Below are 16378 nucleotides of genomic sequence, written 5' to 3'. Positions count from 1 at the left end.
GACTCAGAGGTGGATATCCAAGTGGCCTATATGTTTCCTGGCTCACAGGTAGGAATTCAGTTTGGTCCAGTGTTCTGCCTTCTAAAAGGGAAGTGAGGGATGATCGTACCCTCATGAGAGCAGTATGTGCTGCTTCTCTGGCTTGTGCTGATTTCGATGCTGCCAATGTGGATTTTAAAAGAAATAACTGTCCCCCTCTGCAGTCACACACTACAGTTATGCAAAAATTCCTGACCTATATCCTATTTTTCAAGGTGTGTTTAATTAAGAAATGGAAACTCCATTGTTCCCTATTATCCTATCAATGCTCACTAGACCCATAACTTTATCAGATGTGACTTTCTCTCCTTTTTTTACCCCCTCCTCCCTGTTTGAATTTTTCTGTATCTTATGCTAGAAAGAGATACTGTTTATAGTATAAACAGGATTTCATAAAGCAATAGTAAATAAGCCTGAACCTTTGTGTCTACAGTGGAGGTTAATTAAACAATGGAAGACACTTAAGACTTTTTCCTGGTAATGAAAAGTTTGATATTTTGGGATTTGTTTTCATTTGCTTTTTTCATAGAAATTAAACATTTCTTATGCTTGCATTTTATAATTCTAAATTATACTTGCCAATTAAAATTTTCTGGATCAGCTTACTCAGCTTTAAATGCTTCAGTCTCCAGTGTTACCCTTCTTTCTCATATTTTCCAGTGAGTTAATGATAATGTATTGGCTTTTAGTAACTATTTTTTATTCTCCAAGTTGATTTCTTTCCAGTAGGTCTGTTCTAACATTTATCCCCTAATCATCGTGGTTAGGAAACAAGATACAAGTTGGGAATTGGAAAGAGTGTATGTCCTTTGGTTCTTCTGTGCCCCATTTAAGAATTCTCAATAGGAATCTACTCTCCATTAGAAATTAGCTTAAGTTTTCAACTTATTATTTGAAACGAACTTTCCTAATTTGAATAATTTTTCTTTAGCCATAGTTTTCTGGAATCAGCATTAAAACATTACTTCTTGTTGTATAGAGTTAATAATTTCTATATAATTATTTTAGCTATTATTTCTGTGATAGGAAGTAAATGTGAGTTGGGGGACTGCTTCATTTTAGACAGGGAATTTGAGTAGCACTCTACTACTCCACAAGCCACTTACATCTTTCTTCTCCTTTTTATTTATGATGTGATTTTTAAAAGATTCCCTTAGGCCCCTCTCATCCCACTAGGAACAGGAAGACACTAAAGCAAAGGCAAGCCATGCCAAATGTCACATAAAATGGAAGTGTATCAGTAGATAGTGCTAGTCCTGTCAGTTCATTTTTGTAGTATGAGGAGTTTATGTGACAGTGTTCATTACTAATGAATGCTGAAATATAGAAAATTTGAGTTTGGGTGGGGGAAGAAGAAGAGGGAGGCTCAGACTATATCTGACCTTGCTCATTAATATTGTGTTTAAATGTAACCAAGTTTCTTCCTTGGAAAATGTTTCACAATGCCACTTTTTAAAAATATGTCTATATGAGGTGAATTTTTTTTTTTATTTCTTGGGTTTTAATCAACATTTCCTGGTGCATCAGTTTTGCAGGTAAATCAACCTCTTACACTTAGTCAGAAAAACTTATATTTGTAATATATATGCATATATATGCATATTTTTTCATACTAAGAATGTATTGGATGTTATTGTCAGTTTTGCCTGATCATATGTTTGGACTTGAGCAGACTGATGTCATTCTTTTCTTCTTAATGTGTTGGATATAAAAGTTTTAATGTGGAATAGACTACAGACTAGGCAGGCAAAATCCTGAGAATTTCTTTTAAGGCCATCTAAAATACAAAAGGATTGTTGAAGTCAGCCTCAGTTCATATAAGCAGCTTGTAAGGGGGATGCATTTGGAATGGCTGCACCATTCTAATGTCCTACATGTGCACATCTAATTTAAAAAGAAAGAAAGAAAGAAAAAAGCAGCAAGCAGCCTGTTACTGAGAGACTGTTCAGAAAGAGTTCAATTTTTAGGATAGTCACAGCTGCAACGCTGAAACATGACTCTAGAATTTTTCTAAGCCTGTGCTGATTTTGTCCACCAGTAGCAGACCTAGAAGTGGTTTTATATATTCATCCTTTCCTGTGATGAGCCATTCAGCATTGTAAATTGTTTCACTTTATGGAAGAATAGAATGGCAATTTTGTCAGTTGTTGGCTCCACTATGGTTTGAGCATTTTGTGTGTATTGGTGTATTCCTCCCACTGATAAATGAAATGAGTATGCTTCAGTAATTCTTTCATACTTACAGTAGATCATAACATTTGAAGGTAAATTTTATACACTTCAGTAGAAAATGTTCTTTATTTCCTTATAGTGCATCTGTTTCACTACAAAAAGGGATTTAGAAAACCACAGCATTTATAAAAGCAATGATTTTTTCTTTTCTGTACAACTCAGTAGTTGATTTTTGAAAGATGAAGTTTTTGAACTCCAGTTCAAAATTTTGTTACTACCTGTGTTTGATTGCTAGAAATTATTTTTCTTTTCATAAAATTAAGGACTGATTAGGGTAAAAAGAGATTAACTTTTTACTTGATATCAAAAAGTGTGGAATGGTAAAGGATAAAGGGACCTCTGATGCCAATGTGCTCCAGTCACTCTGGGTTACTCAGGGCCATGTCCAGTTGAGATTTGAATATCAGGGTCAGACACTCCTTAACTGCTCTCAACAAATTGTTTTAGTGTTTGATCATGATTGCAATAAAAAAAGCTTTTTTTTGCACTTCGTTTAATCAGAATTTTTTTTATTCCACCTGGTGCCCCTTATCGATTGACTGTGCACTGCAGAGAGCAGTCTAGTTCCATCTCCTTTTCACCTTCTCCTTGGTATATTTACACATTGGTAAAAGCCCCTCAGAGCCTTCTCTTCTCAAGTCTAAACAGTAACTTTGAACTCTAAACAAATGAGATGGTACTGTTCTAGTGTGTACTTAGAATTTGCTGGTAAGTAACAATTTCATTGAAGACATGATGTTTTCACCTATTTGGTAGCTTTCTATTTAGCATCATGCCTGTACCTTTTGGCTGCTGTTCGCACAGCTGTTGAAGTTTGCTCACAAAGAGGCTTGCAATAGGAAATCTAGCTCATAGTATGACATACAGTAAAATTATGAATTTTTACTAAAAATATAAAAATAATATATGTTTAAAGTATTTTAAAATACATCCTTAGTAATGTTAATTCATTTTGACCTGTGAAGTTTTAAAAAAACATGTTTACTGTCAAATTTAGGGATACTACTGATATCTACTAATGCTTTGCAGTGAACATGGAGATGATTTCTTCAACAAAGATGTGCTATTAAGGTGGAGTAGTGGGTCAAGATAGCAAGAGGAATTTAACTTGGCAGTGTTGATTAGAGAAGACAATATTGATCACAACAGTAGTCTACATGTTCCTGCATCAACAATGGCATAAATTTTTATTCTTACAGCAACAAAACATACTTTAATTAGTAGATTTGAAGGGAAGTAGTAAAATCACAGAAATTAGTGGAGAATTCCTTTCAAAATTGAAAAATAATTTCAGATGAAACTTAAAGATGTAGAATGTCACAAGGGGCATTTTGTATCATAGTATGCTAAAATGCGAGCTCCCACTGACTCCCCCACAGAATTCTATTTGGTAATTTGGATAGCTATCTTTCTGAATTCTGTAGTTTGAGAGAGAAAGAGGTCAAGAAACACAATTCTGATTGGAAGATAAATGCATTATGAATCAAGCAACTACTTTCACAGTGAGATGCACAAGAGAAATTATGAGGCAGGTTCATTGTTTTGGTTTTTTTCCTTCTGGTTACAAAGTCTGTTATGTTGCTACATCTCAGTTTAAGGGTTTGCTTTCTTTGGCATTCAATCTGCATCTTAAAATCTGGTATTATCAGGTTGCAACTTGATTTACTGGTGGATAATTTCACTATGTGTTTAAGACACTTCTCACCAATAATTTCAAGAGTGAGTGTGGGTGGGAAGTCTTAACTGAAAACTGTTGCCGTGCGTACAAGAAATGCTTAGAGAGTTTCAGGAAGAAATGTTTCTTCTGATTCTGGGACACAGCTATTTTTTCTGCTTTGATTGCAGAATCATCTTCAACCAAATGGTGAATGCTTCCTTCCATCTTTGTTTCTTGATGCCTTCTCACAGAGACTCAGAACAGGAAGGGAAATTTGAACATAATAATTTCTTTCTTGACAGAGAGGTCAAAGCAAATCTGGAAGTAAGTTCCTAGTTCTCCACCCTGATGAAAATGTATGATTGTATCTGATATATCCTTAAATTAGACTTTAAATTGAAAGAAAAATCCATGTGAGTACAATCCACAAGCTGGGGTGTTTGTTTGGTTTTTTTTTTTTTTTTTTAGTTGCAGATATCAGAGTTCATTTCCACAGAAGGAAGAAGAATTTCTATTCATAAACCAGTTTATGGTGCTATCATATGGTTGTTAGAAATACATGATTAAGAAGAGCAAGAAAGAGCACCCAGCAGCCTGTAATGTTTATTTCTCTGTTTCTGTAAACACTTCTGTATTCTGAGTTAAATAGCTGGCAGCTTTTTAAAACCAAACTGTTCCAACTTCTGGTCCAGGTAGTGATGAAATTTACTGATATTTAGATGTCATAACTTGATACAAAGTTTCTTTGTATTGCATGTTTAATGTTCTGTTTTAGGGTCTGATCCAAGTTCTCTTTTGAGCAACCTGTCACACTTCTGAGATGCCCTGGCAAGAACAACCAGATTGAATAAGCACAGATTACAGTCTATTAGAGAACTTTGTAATTAGCATTTCTGCCATTTGGCCAAAGATTTGAATTAAGACCTCATTATATTTCTGTTATTTTTAGTTCCACACTTATCTTTATTCTGTCCTTTAGAATTGTAAAAACTTTTTAACCACAAAGAGAGCTTACTAGAATATTCTTTTGCCTTTGCAGCTTTGATACTAATGTAGGGAAGTGCATCAGGAGCAGGAAAAATGGAATTGCAAATTCTTGCACATCCGCTCTGGACAGCCCTGCTACCTAGGGGAGTCCGGTATTTCCTGCTGTACCTTAGATGTGCCAAAAGCCATTATGAGCACTAGAGCAGCACAAACGTAGGAACATGCAACGACCTTGGCTCTCACCTCCCTCAGGCCTTTCAGAAACAGTACCAGTACCATACAGTGAGACTGCCTTGTATTTCTGGGGCCCATACAGGTACCTGATGTCCCCAGTGAGGGCTGGTGCTGCTCGCAATGCCGGTCTGAGGCCGGAAAGTAAATGCTCTGGACTTGTTTTCTTTCCATTCTCATTGCATAATACCTTAAGCTATCCAAATCCTGTCAAACATAAAAACTGATATGTTCACCAAACTTCTTAGTTCTGCTGCTGTTCATTTGAATAAAGGAAAAGGGGCCATACACAAAAAATATTGAAGTGACATGGTAAGAATACAGAGATTCTGCTTGCCACTGTAGGGAGAAAATTCTTGTGGTTAAAGTTCAATGGGAGTTGAAAGTCGCTAGAACTGTGGGGGACAATAAAAATAGTTTTTTTTTCAATTATATTAATGGCAATAGACAGTGTAAAAACAACACCATCCTGTTACAGGATGAGGATGGTTACCTCATAGACAGGGACAAGGCAGAGGTGTTCAATGCATTCTTTGCCTCTCTCTTCAAGACAGATGATCAGCCACGGGGGTCTCAGTGGCCTGAACTGGAGAACCATGACTGTGATAATGGTAAAATCCCAGTTGACTCTGAAATTGCCTGGTATCTTCTGCTTAAGCTGGATTTCCACAAATGTATCAGGTCTGATGGGATTCATCCAAGGATCCTCAAAGAGGGCAAGCGTTATGAGGAGCAGCAGAAGTCACTTGGTCTGTCCAGCCTGAAGGAGACTGAGGGGAGACCTCACTGCAGTTGCAACTTCCTCAGGAGGGGAAGGGGAGGGGCAGGCACTGATCTCTTCTCTGTGGTGACCAGTGACAGGACCGGAGGGAATGGCCTGAATGAAGTTGTGTCAGGGAGGTTTAGGTTGGATATTAGGAAAAGGGTTCTTCACCCAGAGGGTGTCTGGGCACTGGAACAGGCTCCCCAGGGAAATGGTCACAGCACCAAGCCTGACAGAGCTCAGGAAGTGTTTGGACAATGCTCTCAGGCACATGGTGTGACTTGGGAATGGTGCTGTGCAGGGGGCCAGGAGCTGGACTTGATGATCCTTTTGGGTCCTTCCAACTCAGCTTATTCTGTGATTGTGTGAATATTCTGGAAACTTCCTCATAGGTGTTCCATTGTCCAGAGGAAAGAAAGTTCAGATACATTCTAGGGAGCAGTTATGAAATGGTGTCTTAAAAAAGGCAGTAATCAGATTTGTGTGTTTTGCTTGCAAACAGATAAAAAATATATAAAGAGCAAGGAAAAAAATATCTAACTTCAAGTTTAATTAGAGTGTAAAAAATTGCAGTATGTGAATTATCACTCATCTGCATTTTGGATTTTTTTTTTCAGATTTCTTTGGTTTTTTTACATCAAATCAGAATAGATTGCCTCCAGTTTTACTTGTCCAAACATGTGAATAATAAAAATTGGACAGGTATAGTGTGCTCAAATATCTCAGCATAAATGTTCATACCCACAGAAAAAAAAAGGACTTAATATTAGAAAGGCAAACAAGGAAACAAAACTCTCCATGTATATTGGGACTTAAGCATAGAAGGAGGAAGAAAAAAAATCACTAGCAAAAGAACAGACGGCAGAAACAGATGTTTATTCTTTGTGTCTCATGAGATATACAGCTTTCTTTTCTTATTGGAATATTTAAATTGATACTGTCCTTTGTAACAAAAACTGTTCATGTAGCTTGACAGCAAGATAGTAAATTATTTTCAAATCTTCAGTACAGTTAAATCTGTTAATAACAATGAACACTTACTAAAAGCCACATAGTGACATTTACATACCAGACCTTGTAGATATTTTGTTTAAAAGGAAAATCTGGAATAAACATAATTCTGCACCCATCTGAAGCAAGATGGTGTAGGGCAGAAATAATTATTTTCACAGCTTACTGATATAACCCTACTCATAGTTTCCTTAACCTATTCCACTTCAGTTATAGTCCTTCCTTGAAGCAAAACACCAAAATAATACTGACTGTGATTTTGTTCTATTTCTAAATATCTGTGAACCATTTTTTTTAAATGGTCTTGAATAGAAAATCACTTGGTCATTGAACTGAATGATCATTAGTAGCAAATATTCTGTGCAGTATCTGAAGGATGTGATATTTGCCATTAAACAATTAATAGGCTAGATCCTCTCACTTCTGTCCCTCATTGTCTTTTAGTAGATACATAAAAGATCATTAAAGATGCTAATAAAATGAGAGGCTTACTTGGTGTAACTTCGGTCTTGTTCTGCTAAGACTGAAAAGCATGCATGTATGGTTAAAGTATTGATCAAGAATTTGTGATCTGGAGGGTGTAACTTACTGAGTTGGTGGTCAACAAGGGTCAGTTTGACATAAGATAATTTCCCCCGAGGTCTGTTTGGCTGAAGAGAATACAGACTGTTGCTGTACACAGTCTGTTGTGTTGTGCTTTCCTTCAGTATTTAAAATGTCATGACTGAAATACTGGTGTGTGCCTGGGCAAAACTTAGCTTGGTCTTTTTTTTTCTTTTTTTTTTTTTTTAAAGGAATACACAGACATCTTTGAAATGCCTATTTTTAATTCATTATACCTCCTTAATATAAAATGTGTTCATGACTAGAAGAAAATACAGCTTATTAATACTTAGAGATGGTTGAATATTGTGTTTCAAATACATAGTTCAACAAATTGTTATAGAATAATTTGAAAAAGAAAATGAAAAAAAAAAAGGAAAAAAATTTAGATTCCTGTGTATCAGGTACTGCCTGGGCTCACTTGAAATACATAAAACTAAAAATGTTTTAAATCTCCAAACCATGTTGTGAGTGAAGACTAATAAAGACTGATTTGGCAGTGGCAAACATTTAGTTACTCTAATGGTTAAAGCAGGAGAAAGGTTGGTTTTTCAGAAGACACCTAGGATAACTGAAAACCTATACCCACGCACTAACTGTTGCTTTAAAAGAGATCTTTGTAATGAAAGGATGTTTTATCAAATGCAAACTTTACTTGGAAATTTCTGCCTAAGTTTACACCATGTTAATGCCTCTGATTTCAATTGTACAATGTAAATGTTGTACAGATATTGGGTTATTCACAACTATTTTCATATAATATGGATGAAAATTAAGTAGGCTGGAATGGGATGGATGCATATGAAACACTGGGTCACTTTAAATGATTGTTACTATAAGTGAAGACTTTACCAAACTTCTGTATTACAGTCCATTCTTCATCTGCCTGTTCAAGTTGCCTTGTGACTGTGACGTCACCAGTCTTCTCCTGTGAAGGCTTTGTTTTGTGTTGGATAATTTATTTATTATTTCTTTTGAGGAAAGTAATTTTTGGTGCTTGATGGAAAGTTCTCTTGCTTAAATGTACAGACCTTTACTGGAAAATCCTGAATTCCTCATTTCCCAGGCAGATTTCCATCAAACAGCTCTTGGTCATTTGTAGTTAGGCTGTGCCAGGAGCTGCAGACAGGACAACCTATCAAGTTTCTCTGCTGCATAAGTGCTAAGGTGATCCTTTAGGAAAGATACTGGGTCCTTCCGTGGCAGTTACCAGGAGCTTCTATTTTTCTTCTCCAACCTGTCTTGGTCATAGTTGGGAAGTTTCTTCACTGAAAGAAGAACATAATCTTCAATAGTTCAGGTCTGTTGGAGGTATTGACAGGTCCTGAAGCCAGAGTTTTAGAGCTGGCCATGAGTATGTTAAGTCCAGCCAATGTACTAGTCAAGCATTTCTGTGGATTGTGTGAAACACCCGGAATGAGTGCTGTGATGGCACAATTCAGCTGTAGGGTACCCATGTACTGTGATTTAGATACATCTCTTTTCAGTCTGTTGTTGTCAGCAGCTGTTCCTGCAATGCCGTGAGTCACTGCCTAGGGATACCCACAGCAGGATTGCTAGGTTTCCATCACAAATGATTAGGCAGGAACTGCTAGCAATGAACTACAGCTTTCCTTCATATGTACCCCCATGGAGTGGAAGGAAATGATTCTGGTAGTGTCAGTGGAGAGGTTCTTTCTAAAGACCAATTTTTCTTCCTAGCAGGCTAGGTGAAATGTGTGGCTGTGCCAAAACAGCATTGCTTTCTCTTAATCAAGGGCTTGCCAAGACAGTATGCTCAGGGGTAGCATTTTATTGCAGGTAATGTTTTGGTTTTGTTTCCAGACTGAGATGAATTTCTACTTAAAGTTCTGCTTCCTGTGGTGTTTGTTTAAGAACATGTAATATTTAGGCTACCCTGAAAACCATTAATATTTAGGACCTTACTAAATCATGCATATTTTCTTAAGCTATATCTGTAGCCATGTTTCTTTTGTCCTTTGAAGAAGATCCTATAGCATGGTACTATAATGGCTGAACTTCAAGGATTATTAAAATAGTTATGAACCCAGTGTTTTTTTCTGTAGTTTCTTTTATGATATCCTGTGCATGTGTCTTATCAAATCAGTATTACAAATGGCCTTCCCTTTTGTTTGTTTTAGCAGAATTCCTTATTTGTCTGATGTAAAAACACTGAAGTAGCTTTGGGAGTTTTGCTATTAAGACAAGCTCTTTTTTGCCTTGTACTTAGAAAATTGTTTTCTCCTTTTTCCCCTCCAAAAAATCTTAGCATCCTACAACTCTTCTCATTTTTCCATTCCTGTGGGATATGAAATCTTACCTTGTAATTTTGAGAGATCAATTTTCAAGTATGAACATTGTAATAAGACACTAGTTGTCCCAATACCCATGTTTAGTATTAAAAATGCATGTGTAAATGGCTAAACTGAAAAACAGAGTTCATACTAATAAGATAAAAAAAACTAATGTAAGACCATATTCATCAAGTGCCTGCTTTTTTTGTGATTGATACTTCTCTCACATAAGTGAGAGAAGTTGTTGGTTGGTACTGATATATATTTGTGAGCAAGGCTTTGTTCTTTTTTTGTAAGAAATAATATTATAAAAATAATAATTAAGAATTATAATTCCCATATGCCATCTTTCATTTGCATTACATTTCAGCATTTGTGAGACTGAATGTTTTAATTCATGCAAAAATGCTGTCTAGCACTGTTAGAAAACAAAGATGGAATACATCAGGGTATTAATTGTGAAAATTGTTTTTTTTTGTGACAGCTAGAAGCTATGTGATGGTCCCAAAATTCATGTACCTAATACATTGATACATAAACTGTAAGTCATCATCCAGTAAAACTCATTAAATATCAAATTTCCATTTTGTTTCTGCACAGTGAAATCATGGATGAGAGGATGTTTGATTCAAACTATTTTGAAACTAATCTGTAATAATTTTCATCCAAAAATTCAAATTTTGATACTTGAGCCAAAAAATAAATATGTTTCAGAAAAAAAAAATCCAGTTTAAGACTCTTTGGGGCTAATGCTGATTAGAAATTGACAGATTTTTTTAAGTATTACTATTTCTGTCCTCTATTTAATGGGTATACTTACAAGAAAAATGTTATCTGTGATTCCAACTTCAATTTTATTATGTTGCCATTTTGAAAAAAATATGTGATAATGCTAATTAATGCTTCTGAAGTTAAGATATCAAATTGGGGAGCTAACTATGGTGTTTATTTTGGAGGAGTTACTTTTAAAGCTTCTCAGGTGCTCTTAATGAAACCGACTGGACTGCCTTGCCCTCTCTGATTGGTGCTCATTACTTTGGACAATACACCTGGAGCTCCCCTCACACCAGTGTGAGAAAAAGCTGTTTCAAGATAAGGCAAGTTTTTCTTTCCTGTTTTAGCAGGAAAGAAAGCACAAGATGAGGCTTGAGCTTCTAATTAACCTTAATTAGGAGCAATTTGTTTTAATCAGAAGTTTTACAGCCTACTCTGTGTATAGTACGTTCCTCTCTGTAGCGGCTCTTTTCAGGAATTCCAGTAGATGAACCATTTATAATGCTTTGAATGCAGGTTGTATCTGAATATCTGTGGAATCCTGACCTGTACAGAGTACATAAAACTTTAATTACACTGAAGGACAACTATATTTTTTTGGTAATAGTAACTGCTGCTACAATGCATATTTTTTTGTGCTCTGTAACAAAGGTGACATCAGCACACTGCACACACATTTGAGAGGTGGAACTGAAGTTGGTGCACACTGGTGTTTTCCAGTAAAAAAATATTTTAGTTAGTTTAAAAGAGGTATAAGGAAGTCCACCCCTGAATATTTGAGTAAGGTTTCCTGTGGTTCTACAAGGTCTAAGGTCTAGGCTGCGATATTTTGCATTGTATCAGGGACAAGATCTGTTGCATTTAAAGGATCATTCTTTATTTTCATTGATATCTTTCTTATTATCCTGTTAATCCACATAAAGAATAGGGGAATAGCTGAAATATTCTGGATTATAGCTTGATTTCTTAAATGAGACAATGGAACACAAGGAACAATTTACATAAATTAAATTGGAAGGAAAGCCAGTGACAGCTTTATAGCACTTAGTTACATTTGAAATTTAAAAATTATTTGTGAAAGTAAGACTCTTAATACACTTTTTGTGGTGAAAGCAAACATGGTCACAAAAATGTATTTCCTCTCATCCTACAAATGCTTTCAATTGAGATGGCAGTATGTAGTGGTCTTATGTAGTGTACAGTAAAAAAGCCTGACACGTCTCACAAAAAAACCCCAAACATTAGGCTGAAGTTGAGGACTGGAAGAAGTTACACTGCTGTTCATATTGCTACTTCCTTTTTTAAATGTTCCTAATTTACATACTTTAAGATCATGAGTTTTCATCATAGTCTGTTTTTCTCTGTGAAGGTGAAGGAAAAGGGAGTTAAAGCTTCAGGAGCGGACCCCTTCTGAGAGCAGATTAGAGCTTATTCACCCTATGTGAGTTGGAACAGTCCCAGCTGGTGGAGAGTTCATGCACTGTGAATCCAGGCAAAGGAACGGAACTGTAAGCTGCTGGCCTGGATGTCACTGTCCTTTGGAGAAAAGATTATTCTAGTGCCTGCAAACTGCAACAGTCAGTGAGAACAAGCGAGAGTCCTGTACTGGGGTAGGAGGCACAACCTCTCCCAGAGGATGGTTTGGAAATCCCGTGTCTGGCTTGGGGAACCTTGGAACAGACACATTGCTTGAGGTGGAGCAGTCTTCTATGCCTTCTTAAATCCTACTTGTATGAGCAACTAGGGGAGGGAACAGCTTTCAAGCAGATAGTGTTTCTGTTACAGGGCACTTAGAGCCAGTGAGATGAACCGTGTCCAGTCCCAGATCTCCTCACAGTGGTGAATGTCATCTCTCCCTTCAAAATGACTGACCCTCCCATAGCCATATTCATATAGATTGTTGGTTCATCATTTAAAATCAAGTCAAGGAACAAGCACAGCCACAAGTCAAGAGGAAAAGCACTAAGGGGCATGTGAACCAGCAAGTTCATTCCAATGGGAGGATAATTTTCCATTACAGGCTTTCAAGGCAGACAAATGAAACAAGATGGCTCTAAGGCATTTCCTCATCCTGTTGTGCTCTCAAACCCTCCAAGTGCCATTTATGTTATTGAGAATTCAATTTATTTCACAGCATGGTTTAGGTTCCTCTGTTTTTTTTAAAGAGGATACAATATTATATTGACATAAAGACTCTAAAATATTGCAATTCTTTATGTGATCCATGGTATCAACATAGTGCACAGTAGTAGACAAAGCTTACCAGTTTTCCCACTGCATATTCAAAGGAATTACTTGCTAAATTTTTTAGTCACTAACACAACTAAGTTATAGAAAATAACTTCTTGCAAGGACAAAATTAAGACAATGTCAAAATTGATGTTTTACCCGGTTTTACTCTTTATTTTCTAGTTTTACCGTGGTACTAAATTACCAAAATTTTTGCCTTTCAAGTCTCTGTTTTTTACTTTTGGCAAGACTTGGGGATGCTTAAAGAGATTAAACAGAGCAAGTACTAAGTAAAGTCTCTCAACACACTGTCTTTGGCTAATGTGAGAAAACATATGCATGCTTCAATTTGAATGGGAAAGACAAGATTTTAATAGACCATAGTACTATAGCATATGATGTAAATGGGTTGTAGCAGTATGATGGTATAATTTATAATAATTTATATATTTGACATACGTATGTCATAAATGACTATTTCCATCAGAACCATAGCCATTTTCATTGCCATCTATAATCTTTGTGAATCTCTCTAAATATGTACTAAGGTTCGAAATGTGCCCTCCCTAAGTAAACACAGTCTATTTTACAAACTCACCACTGCTTTGAAATAATTTGAATCACGTGTAAAAGTTATGCGCATTATACACACAAGACAAGCCTTTAAAAGAAAATACTTCTGCCTTGTGTAGCAGGTGATGTTTACATGTTCACTGTGGCACAAAGGTGACTGCTTTTGTTACTTATTTGCATGTGTTTTTTTCTTTTATAGAAGCACAATTTATACAAGTTACAGTTATTACCACATCAGAAATCATTCTTGTTAACATCACTACCACATGGAAAACTTGTGTCCTCTTGAACACATTGTTCTGTAGGAAAGAGGACAAACTTTTAAACTGCTATTGCTCTATGCAGGCCCCATTTTCTAGATAATAAATGCACTAATTATTTTAAGATTCAGAAAGCAAATAAATGCTGTGAATTAATATAATAAATAACCTTGAAGCTGATGTAAAAAGTATTAATTCAGCTATTTTATAATATGTTGATATTTCAGTCTGTTTCTGATTTCCAAAGGAAACCAGAAAGAATATTTCTAACTTTACAATCCTTTTTGAGACATATCCAGCAAACCTAGTGCAGCTGAGGGCTGCATTTTATTTCTCCTTTTATACTGCTGGCAGAGCTCTTTTGCTGTGCCTGAGATTTTCCTTAATCATATTCACTTATCTTTGCACCTGATCATGAATTCTGTAAACTCTGTCAAAACTTCTTCTAATGTGTTAATGCCCTTTTTCTTTTAAAATCACAGTGTGAATACAGGGTAAATTTGTTGAGATGTTAATATTTTTCTGCTTAAACTTGCAGGCAATACTCAGTTTGTTACTACAGATTTCCTCCAGTTTAGAATATGATACTGGGAAGCAATATTTCTCTCTCACTTTCTTCCAGTGGGTACTATAAATTATGAAGAAACAATTAATATGCTGCAGTTGCAGTTCAGAAAATGGAGACTTTTGCTCTATTTTTCCAAATGTAGTGCTTAATTCCTTTAAAGAGTGATGTCCTAGAGACTGTGACAAAAATATGCATTTCACATATCCAAACAAACATATTTATTCTTCCATCTGAACTCTCTGGCATTTATTTGAATTAATTATTCAATTATTCAATTATTAATTAATTTTATTGAATTTGTCAAAAGGCAAAGAGTTTATTTTGTTGTAAACAAATAAGCTTCTGCATAAAAGCTACCAAAGTGGAATCTTAAAAATGATGTAGTTTAATGATAGCATGTTACTTATCCTCAGGGAGGGAAACATAATTTTGCAGACAATTATTTAGGAAGAAATTGGACCTTTAATTTTTTGGACAATATCTTTGTCAGTTCAAAAGCAGTGGCACTGAGTAGTCCCTGTAAAGAAGGTTTAACACAACATCTCAGAAGTTCTGCCAACCTTATTCAAGGTTCTGGGCTTCTATCTATTGAACTTTTCTGGATTTGAATAAAATGTGTTAGTCTAGACTTAACTGCAGTTAGTGACTAGCCTTAGAGGAAATTGCTACTGTAAAAGGATAGAATTTTACAATCAGTCCAATTCATACATAAGTTAAACCCCAAAAAATCTCTTCTGTGTGCTGAAAGGCTTTTAAGCATAGATTTTAAGTAGAATTTTTTGTCCATGTTAGTACTTTCTGACATAATTTATTTTAGAAAAAAAGAGGTGCTGTTTTTTTCTTTGACTTGATATCTAAATATTACATGGTGTCTTCACAGCTGGGATTTTATCTGACCCTCTGAAATATATTATTCAGGTAAATAAAAAATCTGGGGGTTTTTCTGGGCAGAGAAAGATATCACTTAGTTTATGACATAGTTAGAGATAATCATACACATTTATAGGGTTTTCAGAAGTAATTTCGATGATAGTGCTGTTAAGCAGCTTCTACTGAAACTGAATTTATGATCCTCTGCTTGAAAGCCATCTGTTTCCAAACTAAAACAAAATTAGGATCCAATAGGAGGATCCAATAAGTGAGAGACAGAATTTTATTAAAAACACTTGAAAAATTAAAGCATTAAAATAAATTATAAATACAAATATTATGTATGTAGATACACACACACACACACACAAAATTCATAAATGCCAACTAGTAAAACCAGATACTCCCTGCTTGGTGATGTGATGGAGATGAGCTGCTGTTTGTTGGTGGTCACAAAAACTCAGGTCTTGATTTCGTACTACTGATTCAAGACAAGTTCAGATAATTGAAATTCACTTCTACAAAGTCCAGTTAAGGATAGATTTACAGGGGTGGTGAAGTTGGGATTTATGTTTGGCAAGTAGCTCAAGTCTGTTGGTGATACCCTGAAAAGTGTGAACAGAGTTAATGAATTTGAAACTTCCAAATCCACGGCAGCTCCAAGAGGTTGTCATTCCATGGCATGAGGCTGTACAGGGAGAGTGCCTGCAAACTTTGGCATGTATTGTTAAGTTTAATTATACTGGAATTTAATCTTTTTACCCTTTCAATAAAGACAATCTGAGAAAACTGTTTCTGTGGAAGCTGCAAAGACCATGTGACAGGCATGAGTGAAAACAAGGATGACTTTATCTCAAAATATTGTATGCTTTAAGCATTCAGTAAAAAAAGACTGTCAGAGAAAATTTTTTCCTCTCTCCCTCCTCTTTTTTGTCTGTAATTAAGAATCAGCAATGAAATGCAAGCAATGAGTTCATAAGATATATATTATGCCAACTATAGCATGCTTAAAATCCACTAGCAGTTAACTACTTGTTCATTGCCTCAATTATATCAATTCTCTAATACAGTATTTGTAGTCAGTGTAAGGATGGATGAAAAGCAGGTGCTAACTTAATAAGAAATACAGGAATGATCAAACCATGTGTTCCCCCAAAAGCCTAAAAACTTACTTGAATTTGTGTTTTAAGAAACATAGAAATAAGAATACCATCTTTAAATTTGCCATACTGCATAAAGATAAATCAAATATTCCTTCTGTGTTGGCAAGTAATGCAACACATCTGG

At 35.6% G+C, this 16378-nt stretch overlaps 1 protein-coding gene across 7 annotated transcripts in view; it reads left to right on the top strand.

Moving 5' to 3' along the window:
* Positions 1-16378, top strand: part of PPFIA2 (PTPRF interacting protein alpha 2) — a 286450-nt gene that overhangs the window by 37102 nt on the left and 232970 nt on the right. The window contains exon 3 of one of the 7 annotated variants that reach the window (XM_068190313.1): positions 6527-6589. The exons of the other annotated variants lie outside the window; for them this stretch is intronic. Coding sequence (XP_068046414.1) covers positions 6527-6589 — 63 coding nt within the window. The remainder of the gene's footprint in view (positions 1-6526; positions 6590-16378) is intronic. 7 annotated transcript variants of the gene reach the window in all.

The sequence above is a fragment of the Anomalospiza imberbis genome, chromosome 5 (genome assembly GCF_031753505.1).
Source record: "Anomalospiza imberbis isolate Cuckoo-Finch-1a 21T00152 chromosome 5, ASM3175350v1, whole genome shotgun sequence".
Taxonomy (NCBI): Eukaryota; Metazoa; Chordata; class Aves; order Passeriformes; family Viduidae; genus Anomalospiza; species Anomalospiza imberbis.
Note: the sequence above shows the minus strand (reverse complement) of the source record. Positions and strands in the feature narration are given on the sequence as shown.